Source organism: Astatotilapia calliptera, chromosome 7 (genome assembly GCF_900246225.1).
Source record: "Astatotilapia calliptera chromosome 7, fAstCal1.2, whole genome shotgun sequence".
NCBI classification, from domain to species: domain Eukaryota; kingdom Metazoa; phylum Chordata; class Actinopteri; order Cichliformes; family Cichlidae; genus Astatotilapia; species Astatotilapia calliptera.
Window position 1 is genome coordinate 63,833,061 of NC_039308.1, and position 16,483 is coordinate 63,849,543.

General features: G+C 40.5%; 1 protein-coding gene across 1 annotated transcript; it reads right to left on the reverse strand.

Moving 5' to 3' along the window:
• Positions 1-451: 451 nt before the first annotated feature.
• Positions 452-16,413, reverse strand: washc4 (WASH complex subunit 4). Its single transcript, XM_026176541.1, has 33 exons — positions 16,254-16,413; positions 15,308-15,447; positions 15,153-15,206; positions 14,982-15,047; positions 14,740-14,785; positions 14,562-14,629; positions 14,395-14,477; positions 14,071-14,113; positions 13,881-13,984; positions 12,028-12,148; positions 11,812-11,935; positions 11,589-11,716; positions 11,310-11,470; positions 11,110-11,236; positions 10,085-10,210; positions 9,889-9,996; positions 8,377-8,523; positions 7,681-7,760; positions 6,180-6,285; positions 5,577-5,693; positions 5,326-5,494; positions 4,622-4,776; positions 4,462-4,536; positions 4,278-4,382; positions 4,051-4,185; positions 3,790-3,898; positions 3,637-3,703; positions 3,398-3,484; positions 2,190-2,337; positions 1,998-2,094; positions 1,692-1,888; positions 1,499-1,595; positions 452-1,361 (listed from the first exon to the last, which is right to left on the reverse strand). Exons 1-33 carry the CDS (start codon positions 16,312-16,314, stop codon positions 1,297-1,299), a joined length of 3,516 nt encoding a protein of 1,171 aa, XP_026032326.1. The 5' UTR covers positions 16,315-16,413; the 3' UTR covers positions 452-1,296.
• Between the last annotated feature and the right edge of the window lie 70 nt (positions 16,414-16,483).

Genomic DNA, 16,483 nt, shown 5'->3' on the forward strand with positions numbered 1-16,483 from the left:
GGACAGGGTGTCATATCACACTGGGCACTTGCATCAAACTAAAAAATATTAAAATGTCACATGAGGAAAGGCCTGAATCTAAGCCCCACCATTAAAAAATTAAATAAACCTAGAGATCATTATCATCCCCTGAATTTCGACTCAAACACAACCAAAAGGATGCATTTCATTTTAAGCTGATTGAACAGTGGTGGACAGCAGCATTTCATAGCAAACGGAAAAAAGACATGAGGAAAAAAAACAAAAAAACAGACCAATCTTGTATTTTCTGAATTTAAAATCTTAATTTCTTTGTATTAAAGCAGAAAAAGGCTTTCCTGAACCGTGTGTCTTGTTTATTGAGTATCTTACTAAAATTGGCCTCTGATTTGTTAATACTGTGCAGTGCAACAGAGAAAATTAAATTCAAATTTGTAAGACAGTTTAGAGAAATCATCCACAGCAGACACTCGACTTTTCACACCTTTTAATACAGACTCTGAAATGAGCCATTAAATTCTGCTGAAAATGCAAAGTTTATTTTTTATTCCTTTAGTTAATACATGGAATGTAATTACACATGTACCACATGCTTAAGATACAAAACTGGAAAACAAATGTAATGATACACCTTCAGAGCAGCAGTATAAAATAATTTAATTTTAGCGCTGTATCTTTTGCATCGGATGAATTATTTCCAAATTATGTTATCAAAACAAGTATCCACAGTTTAGAAAGGCACATACACGCCCTAATTCATACAATGTATAAAGTGGACCAAGAAATGGTACACCGTTATGGCACACAAATGTGAAATTATACATTGAAAACATTCACAAGAGACTTCATTTCAAAGTTTCCATTGAAGGCCATAAAGAATCACAATAAGTACAGTGGACACCAACAAATAGGCAGCACACCAGTTAATTGAAACAAAGATCCAAACTAGTTCATGACTGACGGTGCAGTAGTAAAAATACGTTCATCCAGACTGAGTAAAAATATCAAAAGATACACTTTTACATTAGATTTGTTAAGCCGGTTCATCTTTTTAAAACGCTGCTGCATTTGTAAATGCTACTAATACAAAGTGAGTTATTAGATGCAGGGGTGATATCCTGATTAGCACTTTAAGTACACATTCTTTGTCTAATGAAGACGACCGTGCTGTGACAGAACACAAAGCGTTTTAAAGTCATTGTCTTTCTACCGTTTTCAACATCTTCCAGTTATTTTAAATCCCTGAAATGGACACACGAACGCAGCCTGCTGCTGAGCTCTCCTCTTCAGTACGTGACAGTGATCTGACAGCGAGGCTCACTTCGAGGCAGGGTCAGCGGGGGTGGAACTATCTGCAGAACTTCCTGCTTTGGCAGCATTTTCTGTTGGAAATAAAATGACAACTTTAATCTTTCCATCTCTTGAAAAATTATCTACAAAAAGCATACATGACGGTGGGAGTGTGCCAGTGGTTTTGCATAATTAAAGGACTTTATTAAGAACCCCACAAACTGCTAACCTTTATCTTTCTTCTCCTGAGTTTCCTCAGCTGCTGTCTTGTCAGCTCTGAAGAAGATCCGGGCGCTGCTTAAAGAGAAGTAGAGAAGCTCAAACTCCTGAAATGAAAAGGGAAAACAGTTCAGAAACACATCTCAGTGCCAGGCTCACAACCACGCCAACCAGCAGTTAAACTTCTTGAAACCAAAATGTACCTGGAGGTACACGTCCAGCCTCTTCTGGGTGAGATTCATGGTTTGCAGCAACTTTTCATCTTGGTTGGCAGACTGAACGCTCTGCTCTTTCACCACTGCATTCATCTCTTTCTTGTACTTGTCTCTGACAGACTGGAACCAGTGCAAAGAGTCAAACTCTAGATACTGGTCCAGTAGCTTCAGAATGTACGCCACACCTGAGAGAGGAGGCAGAGAGGGGACAGAAAAAGAGGAGAGTACGTCCAAGGCCAGTACAGAAGAAAGGATTAAGGATGTCCGTGTGTATTATCAGGTTTGTCTGCTCACCCATTGCAAAGCCGTCGTCTGTAAAAGCAGCTCCAGATTTGTTTTTCTTGTTGAGTTTCTCTTTGCAGCTGATGGAGTGCTCCACAAAATTCACCGTCTAGGAGTGAGATTTGTTGCAATAAATGTAAGTAAGTACAAACTGATTTCAAGTGAAGAGAACATGACATGTAGCAAAACAGCATCAGCACCGACCAGCGGTGGTACAATCATGTAGAAGTTCCTCAGGTGCATGTTCTTTGCACTGCGAAACTCAGGCGCAAACACGGCCACCAGCATCTTGAAGTACTCCGTCCCCTCGGCAGAGTTGCTGGTCAGATCTCCCAAAACAGAGTCCAGGATGCTGTGAAGCATAATAATCATAATAGAAAGCAAATAAATGACAGCAAAGAAGGAATTACATTGAAGGAATACATATTTTGGAAAAGTGCAGGGTGAAACTTGAATTTATTACCCCCACAGTAGATAATATATGAAACTATATGGGAAAAATACAGTATGTGTTCATTTCAATTCAATTGTGATTATATATAACAATGTTACATATAACTTTTATGTAACATTGCAATACGGCGGTGGCCATCGGCAGAGATCACTCCGGTGTTTGGCCGGGATGTGATGTGATTTATTTCCTTTACATTTTTTCCATCATTACAAATCATCATTGCATGGTTTCATTAACATATGACATCTTAAACAGGCATGCATGTGAACAAAGAGTACCAGTCTGTGTGTGTGTGTGTGTGTGTGTGTGTGTGTGTGTGTGTGTGTGTGTGTGTGGGGGAGGTGGTTTAAAATATGACCCCAAGAACGACTCCCCAAAGCTGGCGCCAGGAGTCCAGCGGTCCACCTAAACAAAGGGCCCTTGTACTCAAACAGATACAGAGTAGGTGTCCTCCCATACTATGTCTCAGAAAGAGAAGGTACGACCTCTCTCATGACCTTAGGATGTGTGTGGTACGCCAGAGCACTCTGGAACGCACACAGACTCTTTGCAGACTACTAAGGATCAGACATTGTATCACTATGCAATCGATTATATGTTTCTAAGTACAATTGACAATCATAAAATATCACTCCAACAATCATACTCTTTTGCTATAATTTAGAGTTGTAATTTATCAACATCAAACCTTTCCCTTTTCTTTTAGAATTTAAATGATAAACTGAAAACAATGTGGGAAGCACTTCAGTTATCTTTTTCCTATCTTTGGTGCCCCCTGCTGGTACAATAACAGCAATGCACACAACACTAACTGCTAGGTGCAGGATTGTTGGATTACACTCTGAAGCTGACATATGACTTAAAATTCATTGATGCACCGTCCTTCCAAAATAAAGGGCCTGCTCAGCAAACAGTGACACACAAGAAGCGACTGACTGACTTTTTACAGATAACTCACCCAGCAGCCTTTTGGGTCTCCTCTGACAGTCCCTCTTCTTTCACCAGCTCCTCAAAGTTGACTATATCCTCCAGATCTGGGACAAATCTGAAGCAATAATGAAAAAGAAAATGTTTCCAATAGCAAGATAAAAATGTTTCTGATGTAAAATCACATTTAACCTCACGTTTACACAATATATCAGTAATTCCTTCTAACTGAAGCCATATAAACTTTCACTCAAATTCCTTTTATTATACCTGATTGCGCTGCTGCAACAATGAAGGCCTCCAGAACGGATCATACGTACATAGCCCATGGCGTTACCTGAAAGAACAGTGTGAAATTGTGTTGTCTTTGCATGCAACTGCAGTTTAATGTTTAATACCAGAAACCAATAAAAGCATCCTCACCGATCTGGCTGATCAGCTGTCTAAACTGGTCCAGGTAGCTCTGTCCATCAGGAGTGATGCCCAGTTTCCTGATGCCACGGTTAAACTTCTCTGCTCGCTCAAACGGATACTGTAACAACAAGACAAGACATATGGTACTGTGACAGCTTAGCCCGAGCAATGACAGCTCTACTTTTACTCCCTGGCTCCAGGGTCTTCCCCCTCTGCCAAACTTCTGTTCACTTAAAATGACTGAAAATGGAAAGACAGAGAAGACTGCACCTTCTGATCAGACTGGTCCTTTGTTTCTCTGAAGAAACGTATGTCTTTGATGAGTCTGGACTTGATGTGTTCGTCGTACATAAACTGACTGAAGATGTAAAACTTCTTTTGCAGAAACTGGTAGGTGAAATTCACCTGACGGAAGAATAGAGGAAATATAAAACAGGCCTTACATTCACATATGAGAATGTCAAAACACATGCTGTTGTTTTCTGCTGGAAACTCACAGTGGTGTTCATGATTCCTGTACCGTGTGTTCGGATGGAGTTGGCGATGTGACGGATGTTGATGGTGTTCAAGTGCTTGTTGTTGCTTGCCTTCTCAATGAAGATCTGTCACAAAAACAATTATAACTGCAGAGGCAGCAACACTTTGCGATTCAATGGGAGAAAAATCCGTATGGACTCTGACCTGGTTGTTGAGGTTATAAAGGTATCGTGAGACAAAAACATGAATGTTCCTCATGATCTCCAAAACATCCAAACCCTGGTGAGAACAAGGAGGATTTGGTTAATTTGTCTATGTAAATCTCCACCTCTGCTCATGAGGGAGGAGGTGTAACCAAACAGACCTGCTCTAGCGTCTGGCTGGGCAGATGAGCCTCTGTCATTGTGAGTCCATAGCGCTGTGTAGCAAGGTTTCTCATCTCACTGTAGGTGGCCCAGTCATGCAGAGCGACAGTCGTCAGGTTGTAGAACGTTTTATCCAGGTAGTGCGTCACATAGGCTGTAGCACATTAAAAACCTTACAGTATTGCAGTAAACGGTTTACTGTTAAAGAAACATTCATGCAAAGAACAAATCACTTATGGAGGACCTTTTTATATTTACTATAACTTGGGACTAAGTCACCAGAAAGCAATAGCAGCAACCTTCAGAGAGCAAAAAGGGATGTTTGTATTGTGCTTTTCTGCAATGCAAAAAACGTGTGTGTGCCACAGCACAGAATGGCACAAGACAAGAGTTTAGTTCATGTTGTTGGTGCATAAGAAGTCACTGTACTATTAAAAATTTGAGAGTGCAAATCAAACGCACACCTTACATTAAAAAAATAATGAAAAGAATAAAAATGATAGGACACTTTTTAAAAATTCAAATGACTTTAGAAAAATAACAGATGTCTTCACAAATAACCATACAGGTGACTAAAAATATATTCTTTAAAGTGTCCCCACCCACAAAAAAACATTAAGCGTTTCCCATGGCTAAAACTAAAAGCAAAAAACAGGAGTAAACATGGTTTGAGGGCACAGACGTATGAAAAGTTCTTTTGCACCTTTGATATGAATGAAACGATTGAAGAATCGAATGGGCTTGAGGGAGAAGAAGTGGGCCAGATCCTTCATGCCAACTTTAAAAGGGTTCCTGTCATCAAGCTTCAGGTGCGTGTGAACAGAGAGACGCAGGTCCTTCTCAATCTCCTTACACAGCTTGTCGAGCAGGTGCTACAACACAGGAAGGAAGAATCTTAACAAATAAAAGCCTTAAAATAGCCACGAAAGAAGCCTGTTCAGAGCACGCTCTCACCTCCTTGAACACGTCCATGATCTCCTTGTCGTAGCTCTCCAGCAGCTGGTCACATGACTCCATGTGTTTGGAGTGCATCATAGACAGCACACTGTCCCTTAGTGCACTGAACATGTACTGCTCACGCCAATCACCGTGCAGATGGACAGAACAGCAGAATAGCCAAAAATGAGATAACACTCAAAACCTCACTAAAATAAAGACAAAAAATACACACACTAGCACGAAGTATTGTGTAGTGAATATGATGTGAAGCAATATGTAACCTATTACTCATACATTTCTATCTTGTGTATGGTTACACCTCTTACTTTCTGCTGGTATGTGTGTACTCTACTCAACAAGTGTGAGTTAAGAAATTAGCGGGGAAAGAATAATGTGTTTTGCCAGGGTCAATCTGACCCAGTGAACACTGCACTCAGTCCTGTGTGATAAACAGCCCTTATAAAGGTGTAATGAAAGCAGATGTTGCTGTAGTTGAGGGCCAAGGACTTGTAAAGTGTCTTTGTACATTTTCTAGAGATTTCCTCAACTGTTTTTGAGTTACACCACAATGTTTCAGAGTTTCACTGTGTCATGTTCATCACAGGTCTGTCTGCTTACATGTATTCGTGCTGCGTCTACGGCGTTGTCATATACATCATCTAGATAGATGGGAAACACAGCTCGGTGCCAGTACAGGAAACTGCAGTCACACTGAAGCTTGACCCTGAGGAACAAAGAACACTTTGTTGAATATTTTAGCATGCAGGGATAATCTTAAGGTAGGTGAAAGATGAGACTGAATCAGTCCCATCTGCGCCAAATATTTCCACACCATCTAATGGAAACTTCACCGAGATGCCAGATGGCTGTGAGCTTCAACAAATAATCAGTGAGTCACCTGCCAGCATGTGCTTGTGCTGAACATTTGGATCAGTGTCTGAATGGATGTGTTTGTTGGCTTTAGATTAGTGGCATGAGACACATGAGAGTTCTAAATGGTGCATTTTGGATTCTTCTGTCCTTCCGACACGTGGTACTGGACCTCTATAAGTATGTCCTGCTGTGTGTAGACACTTGCACTGTTTTCAGCAAAGCACTAGACACACACACTGGCACGAAGTATGCTGTAGTGAATAGAGTAGACCACTAGAGTGGTTTATTCCAACCACTTCTAATTATAAAAGGCTGCTTTGATTTTTTTGATTGTCATTTTTTTCCCCCCCACTTTGACAACCTGCTCTAGTTCTTCTTTTTTTATTGTTATGAGTTTACAATTGTGTGTTGTTAAGGTTCAAAATTGAGGAAGGAGAGTACAAACAACCATGGTCCAGAAGAGCTTGGTCAAACAATTGATTTTAATGAAATACACGCGTGGGGGGACCAGCTCCGTTTGCAGACAGGGCTGATCTCCGACTAATCAAAGCATAAGCAGATATTTTATACCATGAGGGTTTGAATTTAATGACGCCCCCTCATGCGTCATCAGATACAATATATGCATAGGTTCCCAGACCACAATGACTTTTAACACAGTTTAAAAAGGAACATTGTCTCTATCTTCATGGCAGATGTTTCCTGTCAACCTTTTGACTTTCACTTCTCGTCTGGAACACCAGACCCACATCCTGCAAGAAACTGTTCCTCTTTTTGCAGAGACAATTTCGCAGTTGCAAGCAAACATGACTAACCTCTCACCTATAAATGATCCCACTAACTGTATGTGTGTCTCGTCCTTAAATGCTCTCTCATCTCACCCGTTGCACTTCTGACCTTTCACCAGAACAGAGGCTCATCCTCACATGTAATCCTCAGAATAACCTGCACTTAGACTCTGGTTTTAGTTTCACTTCTGCAAAAGGCACACTCTGCAAACCTGCAATTTCCTGTCAGCCTGCAACTTAGTCTTTCTGAAAGACACACACTGTTTAAACATCTGAATGCAATATCAATGCTGTAGATTATATTATTAATGCAATGGTAATGACGATGACCATTAACAATAGCAGCAAAATAATTTCCCTGATCTCCACAGTGTCATTTCAACTTAAGGCTGGTTCCATCCATCCCCCAAACAGTGTCCTGCACTGTGGCGCATGACAAAAGAGGGAAAAGGTCTCACCTTTCACTTAGCTCACTAATCAGATCCAGCTTCTTCAGTACAAGCTGCAGCGGAAGAAGCTCCTCATCCTTGAAAGTTTTCTGGAATAAAATTAAGATGACAATGAAGAAGAAAAGAAAATACGAAGGAAAAATTGTTTCTGTCAAGAGATGTATTCTAAAACACATCTTCAGCTGAGAATCAGAGAGGAGAAACACAGTTTTCTTGCTAGCAAGGGCAGCCACCAGAGCTCACACACAAGAGTGAGGCTCAAAGACTCGCACTGAGAGACTGCCCTGGTCTTTATTTATACATCAGTGGGTGTTTGTTCCTTACATTGGAATGTGGAGGTGTATATGTATGTGTGTGTGCGTGTGTCAGAGTGTGACCCCATAAACGACTTCCCTTAAACCTGCTGGTCTGGAAAATCCAATAGTTCATCTATATGTAAAAAAGGCACTTAGACTAAAACCGACATAGCTACGTTAATCCTACCGTAAAACAATAAGACAAGGTACGACCTTTCCCACGCTCCTAGGATGTGGGTGTGAATGCCAGAGCACTCTGGAATGCACGCAAAGCTTTTGCAGACTATTAAGGATCGCACATCCTATCACTACCATATGTAAACTTATATTATTAAAAGATTATACTGACTACTAAGTACAATTTTCTATTGACGGTTTGTGTATAAAATGAAGTCTCCTCCTGACTTACCAGCTGAGTGCCGACGCAGAGAGCCAGAGACACCACAAGGCGTCGCTCCTTTGTGCTGGGACCACTCAAAGCATTTTCTGCCAGCACCAAAGAGGACAGCACATCCAACCGCTGCTCACTGTACTTCTTATCAGAGATCACCCTTTTCTTGAGGGAGAGAAGACATTTTTATTAAATGCTTCAATTCAATGTTATTTATACAGCACAAAATCACAACAACAGTTGCCTCAAGGCTCTTTATACTGTAAGGTAGACCCTACAATAATGGTACACCATTCAGAAAACGCATTCAAAGAGCACATCTGCACTAATGTCAGTTTTACCATGTCATGGAATTTTCTGTTAATAAAGTTTGCAATGCGATCAGCTGTAGGGAAGCCTTTTATTTCTGCATTCACAGTTATACAGTCATGAGAGCTCTGCCCTTAAGACGTTGCAGCAACCCTTTTATAATATCACACACACACACACACACACACACACACACACACACACACACACACACACACACACACACACACACACACACACACACACACACACACACTGTAAGAACTTCTTTCCGCAGTTTCTTGTCTCCCCCCCACCATGCTGTTGCTGTGCAATACCTGGGCAGGAAGCAAACTCCTACACCCTATGTTGCAGGAAGCACCTGGCACTAGTCTTTCTGGGAGTTTCCTCCTTCTATGCCCTAACAGTCACCAGATAACAAAGTTAAGCAGGCTATATCAGGTCATATTTGCACGCCTGTCATTCAACCTAGAGATGAAGCTACATAAAACTTCTACAATGGAAATTTTAAGCACCTAAACCCAAATAAAGAATAAACTAGAAATGTTCCATCATAACCATTTTAAAGACAGCAACCCACATCTGTACTGAAATCTAAGGGGTTTGTCAAGAGATTTTCTACATTATACAATATAACCAAATCTCTATAATACAATATAATCAAGTGTGCCTTATATTTTGTGTGTTCATATATTTTCACATAACCAAGCTTATTGTTAAAGAGAACATAATGCATTCCTTGTGTGTGTGATGTCAGATAAGCATGATATACTTCTGCATTGTTATTTTCAGTGTATGTGTGCAAGGTCAGATAAGCTGAGATAATGCCCGACCTCTCCCCTTTCTGTTAAAAGAGGAAGTACTATGTAAACTTACTTTCACTATAAATAAAGCAACCGAGCCTGCACTCTGTGTGTGTGTCTTCCCAGAGACATTCACCCGTGCGCACGTATTCTAATACTCTCTGAGTCGGTCTGCAGTGTCTTATTTCTCTTACTTGTGTTTGAACAAATGTCTACCCCTGACAGGGTTCTTCTTTGCTCAAGCTTCATCTCTAAAAAAAACGTTTATGAAATTCAACTCTGAGCAACCTTGACAGAAAACGTAGTGGAAATGGTCAAATCATCAATTCAACTCATAAATTTTATTTATATAGTGCCAAATTACAACAACAGTTGCCTTAAGGCAACATTGACAGGATTTATTGCTTGTTTCGTTTACCTTGGCAATGCTGATGGCACTGAGCGCCAGCGCCTGCAGCTGCTGAGTGATGTGAGAAACGGAGTCAGCAACAACCATAGAGCGTCTGTGAAACGTGTGCTCCACAGCCTGAGAGGAGAGTCACATGACATTCATTATTTTTCTCAATGCAACAGGTATTTAAACAGAGGGGCAACACTCAAACACACACACACACCTTGAGTAACTCAACTAGTCGACAGAGAGCTTTGACCGATGTCTTGGTCATGGGCCGCTGCATCGACACGTACATGTTCATGGTCGTCTTGATAATGGTACTGACGGTGTAAGCATACAGAATACCCTATGAATGAAACACAACACTTTGCTAAATAACGGGTCAAACATGAATGTAAAGCTCCACACAACTTTATGAAATGAAACAGGAAGTAGATTTATCTAACTGAAGACGACAAATCAATAAAGTTACTTCTGCGGTGAGAAGATACTCAATGTAAAAAAAAGAAAGAAAAAAATCATTCATGCATTCAGAGATTATACAAAATAAAAAGTCATTTGTTGGAATTGATATTTTTTATATTGTCATTTGTGCTTAGGAACACAATCATTTATGCTTAGAAATATATAATCATCTGTATGCTGATAAAAATCATATCCTTATTAGGTCTGATAAGATTCTGTGTGCACTCGTGTACCATGAGATGAGAGGAAGCAGCCTCGATGTTATAATTTCCATTATAGCTTTATGAACTAGATTGTTCTGTTTGTTAAGAGTGCAAGACTTCACACCTTTAAATGTTCGTCTGAGACATGACCTGTTGCAAGTTCCTGTTCCTATCATTTAGCGAGACGCTTACTTCTGCTTTCCTGCATACCTCATACACACAGTTTAAGTTCATTGAAAGGCCATATGTCAATTTATAGTGGTCACACACACACACACACACACACACACACACACACACACACACACACACACACACACACACCTGCTTAAGAATGTCACATGTATTTGTAATTGCATATTCATGAATGATTGCTCGCTGACAATAAAAAGCTGTAGCGAAGGAATCAGTCGAAGTTGGCTGAGTTCGGGTGAAGGAATCTTTTCCTCAACTTTGGCTGACTTCCCTCGCAAGCCACTAAACACGGAGAGCGCCTTCTTGTCTTGTCTTGTCATGCAGTTGAGTGTCTTGTGTTCCAGCGGGGTTTGTGCCTAGATAAACCCAACACACTACTCACCTGTACAAACACATTACACCTGCTGTTAAGGTCCTCTTGCAACTTCTCACTTTTTTGTTCTTTGTACAAGATGGACTCCATCTTCATCATCCAAGAAGTAACAAACAGATAGTAGGACTGAATGTCCCTGAACACAAACAATATGTTTAGATACTTCACTTTATATTTAATAAATGTGGCTGACATTCAGCTTTACTCACTTTGTTAATGTCTGCGCTCTTTGTTGCAGGTATGTGTCTCTCTGTGCTTTGATGGCCTGTAGACTCTTCCTATCCATCAGTTTAGCTGCAGCAGGGACCTTATTGGTGAGGAAAGTGTCGGGAAACCAGATGATGTTTGCAACCAGAGTGACTGCTGGAACCTAAGTGAAGATGTTGACACACAAGAGCAGACTTTTAGTTCTCAGGCCAGATCAAAGAAAACAATGAGCAGGGACTCCCACTGAACAAGTAATAAAAAGTCCAAGAACAGAAATCCACCTTTTTACAGACATCGAGCAGCGCCTTGTAAAGCTTTTTGTCAACACTCCTGAAAATGTGAAAGTGAAGCACAAAGAGACCACAGACACCAGCATATTTGTCTCTCTGGTCAATTTCTGAAGGTTCACCTGAAAAAGAGAAAAGAAACACAACCAGAAATAAGTCCGGCTCTGAAGAACAACTTAAAGGAAACTAGTCTATTGTGGAAGAAGAAACAACTGACCAATTTTGGATTCAACACTTGCAAATATGGTGCGAATGTTGAAGGCAAACTCCTCAGCAAAGGCACTGTTTTTGGAAACTGCTACTCCCTCCCCAGGATCATCAAATCTTTGTTCGACACAGGCCTGTTGCAGATCATACGAATAATGTTCATCATATTATCTTCCCAAAAACCTCTACTTAACACCAATATAATAATAAATTAAGGGAAAGTCACCTGGAGTATCATGCCATCCAGCAGTTGCCCCTCCAGCTTGAGCAAGAGCTTCTCAAAAGGTTTCAGCTTGTCTTCAGGAATGGAAAATTTCCCAGGGTTATGGTGCACAGATTTCAGTAACCTGTGTAAGGGATAAACAGCAAGAGTGAACAGGAAGGATTGCAAGATGCTCGTGAGACCTTCTATAATGTATGGTTTGGAGATGGTGGCATAGACAGAGGTAGAGCTTGGGTTTTTCAGTGAGAGTGACCAGGATGGGTGTTGGGTCTGCACTTCCACAGGCCCTGCTGTTTCAGAAACATATTCCTGTTAACGAAGCAAGACGAACAGCTCAACCAGTTTTTCACATGCTAGCAAGGGAAGGATCTCAGAACAGCCCTTCTGCCGTCGGTGTCAGAACACTTCGAAGAACCAGCTTCCTCTGCAGCCTTTTATTTCTGTGACAGAAATAAAATTTACTTAAACAAATTTACTTAGTCCCTAAGTAAAGCGCTCCTAAGGACCCCAAAGCGCTTTACACTACAATCAGTCATTCACCCATTGGTGATGGCAAGCTACACTGTAGCCATAGCTGCCCTGGGGCAGCACTGACAGAGGTGAGGCTGCCAGACACTGCCGCCACCGGGCCCTCTGACCACCACCAGTAGGCAAACATGGGGTTAGCATCTTGCCCAAGGATATTTGGCATGTAGACTGGAGGAGCCTGGGATCAAACCACCGACCTTGCGGTGAGTAGGTGACCCGCTCTACCACCTGAGCTACAGCCATTCAACAATTTGACTCTAACAATGGGGAGGATTAGAAATGAGTATATCAAAAGTATAGTATATCAGCTCAGGTTGAGCAGTGTAAAGACAAAGTGAAAAGGCTGAGACGGTTTGGACGTGCAGATGACTACACTGGACAAAGAATGCTGAATATGGCGTTACCAGGTCAGAGGAAAAGAGGAAGACTACAGAGATGCTTTTCAGATCTAGTGCGAGGTGTTCCCACACATACGTGGGAACTCCTCGCATGAAAAAGGAAGAAAAACATCGGCTAACTCCAACAAGTATGTAGATTTTAACATATGTTTTCACTTAAGGGGCTGGCCTATATGAAGGCCACTTTGCAAAAAACAAACTCCAGAAATCTTGGGGCCAGTATAAGATTTGCCCCATATTCAGTTACATGTCTGTTACATGTCTGTAACTGAATATATAGATTCCACGACCCAAGCAGGCAACAAAACCAGATGCATATATTTACCACTGAGTGTAAGTGCACATATATGTACGTGTGATTGTGTGAGTGTGTGGAAGAAAAACCTACAAATGATAAATCAAACCCCAGTACTTATGTGAACAAAAGACTGGGATGCAGTTCTGTATTGTGACAGATATATTTTGCTTTACTTTCATAATTACAGGTCACATTCTCTTCATATTTATGAAAACACATGTCTACAGTGTACTATTTAACAGGTCAAGTGATCATTAAACTGTAGCTTATAAACTATGACTATGCAATGAGACACTTGTGTGACACGAGGAAAACACCTTCACTCTAGAATGATCGCTAAGGACAGAAACCTCAACATACATGAATGGAGGTTGTTGTGTTTGGCGAGTCCTGCCTGCTCCTCAGCATCATGTATGCAAACTGTTTTTTGTTTTTACAGAAACTTAACTCGTTTACCTATTTTTAGACTAAAATAAAAACAAACAAAAAAAACCACAAGAGAAATGTGCTTTTATAGCATTCTATACCCTTTCCTGTCCGAATGTGGTGATTTCTGGCCAGAGATGTGGAACTGCTTCATTGCATCTTTTACACTGTATGTCACATGCCATCATAGCTTACTGGGTAATTACCTTTTATACATCTTCCAGTGGTCTTTTAGTGTGTTGTGATTTTCCATAATCTCATCAAGTGTGAGCAGCACCACCAACAACTCTCCCAGGTGTTCGTATACTATCTGCAAAGGAAAAGCAGGGCAGACATGGTATAAATGACTGAGTAACATCTGCAAATACTAAAGGTCTCACAAAATTTGAACCCTACCTGGAAATGGACACCAGAGGATTCTATGATTTTTGTTGCACCCCTGTAATTTAGAAGAAAGATAGTTTAGTACATTCTGTTTGACCATGACAGAGCAAAATACAGCCTGGGAACCAGCTCATGCTTCATTCGCTATAGCAAATACCCAAGTCAGGCCATTCACAACCACTTATCTAATATGAGGTAGGTTGGATACAATGAGACTGTCATTGCAGAGTAGCTGAGGACTTTCATTAAATATAAAGTGCACACAACCTCTCTCTGCAATCCTGCAAAAATAGTGCAATGACTGTAACATTATGGTCATGTATCCATGGTTCATACTTGTTGCTGTTGTAGAGTGCTGCCAGCTGATGCACAATACTGACCACCACTTCATAACATCTGGATACAAAACAGGACAGCTCCTATGAAAGGACAAAGGAAAATAAATATTTCTGTCTTCCAGACATCAGTAAATAAGGTTATGGCAGAAATCAGTTACTACCCACCTGTAGGAATGAGATGAATCTGCCCATCTGAATCTGGGACTCCCCCTCAACAACACTGGTTTCAGACACTGTAAGAGAAATTCACACATGCCTTTTTTTAATCTTAATAAGCACTGTGTATCACAGAGGGCAAACCTAGAACAAAAACAACATGAAACAGTAAAAGTTGACAGATTACCTCCTTCTCCATAGTACAATAGGCCATTGTAGAATTTGGTTTCTGCCTTGAAAAGCAACAAAACGAGGCTAAATTAATATCTTAAAGAAAACAAAGTTAAAAAAAAAAAAGAGCTACTAAAATTGCTGAAAGTAACAGTAGCTTTACTTCCACCTTAGTCAAGAGTATGCAGACATGCCGATATAAACATGACATAATCATAAGCCATGCACAAAGTAACTGAGCTGTTTGACCACACTTACCTCATATTTAAGCTTCTTAACTTCACTACAGAGAGCAGCATAAACTGTGATAACTTTGTTCAGGACCTGCACACAACCAAAGTGACATTTGTTTTTGTTTTGTTTTTTAAAAAAAGAACAACTCTGTGGATATGAAAATGAAAAATGACTAATTTGTTTGTCTTTACTTACCTTATTGTCAGTTTTAATTAATTCTAATAAGGATGACTGCTCATAGGGAAGAAGCTGAAAGGGCATAAAGTATAAGGAAGGAAATTACGCAAGTTATAACTGTGTAAAAGCAATGTCAGTCTTTTCAACCAAGCCAGTATATTTGGGGGTTTTACCTTAAGGGCGATGGGGTCCAGAGTAAAGTCCCATACATCTCCAATGGACTCATCCAGAGCCTCTTCAATACCCTTCAGCTGAGAGGTGTACTCCTCCAGAAACTTCCTGTAGTTCTTCAGTTGAACCTCTGTGTGTATCTCTGTTGTGAGGAAGGTTTGACAACGTTACTGACTTTTACTAACCAGAAAAAAAATATGGGTTGATTTTCTGCCCTTCCTTTACAAGTTTACAACATTTTATAAGCAACAATGCTGCTCTTGCACTACTAGATTTTCATTAAAGAAAGAGACACTTGTAACTGTCATTTAAAACTTAAAGCATGATTCAGATGCCCAATAGATTCTAAATTTAACCTAAAATGCGTAAATCTACACTATGCCTGGTTACAAGGTGTTACCAAACTACATTTTCCAATAAATGTAGTTGAGTAACGGCACATATAGGTCGTTCGTTCAGGTTGTCGTAAATAAATATTTTGAGAGCCTGAGAAGGAAAGTCACAAGGAGATAAACACAGGAAAGCACTGGGCAGTTTTCTCGCCCTAAACATAACATTAAAGAAAAAAAACAAACAAGTAAATTAAATGTGAGTAAGCGAAAGAGTACGGCGTTAACTACACAGTCAAAACCAGCTGTCAGATCGATCAGCTGTACGTGACAAACTGCGTCGATTTACGTTCGCCAGCTACAGCTAGCTATTAATTCCACTAATTTACTCCTTCAGTTTTAATTATTCCGGGGGTAGTAAATACTTACTTTTATTTTGATGGCATTTACTAAACATACATTTTGGGAATTAAACAGCAGTGTGCAGTTTCTTTCACTAATACGAAGCCCAGCTGCAACGCATCGAGCTAGCAACTTGAGCTAGCGGTTGATGCTAAAGTAGTAAACTTTAGCCTGCCACAGTCTTTCTTTGCATGTCAGGGCTCAATTGAGCACTTACTTTGTGAACCATCGTCAAAACGGTCAAACTCCCAGTCGGGTGAGATGATTTCCACCGCCATGGTGCTAGAATGAATAAGCGAAAACCCCAAACACAGCGCTGCTAAAAAGTAGTACTACACGATCCCATGATGGATCTCATGATTCTCTGAAAGGCCGCTAATGCTCATGGGAAACGGAGTCTCTGAGGAAGGAACACTAGATGAGTTGACACTCAGGATAGACAGACAG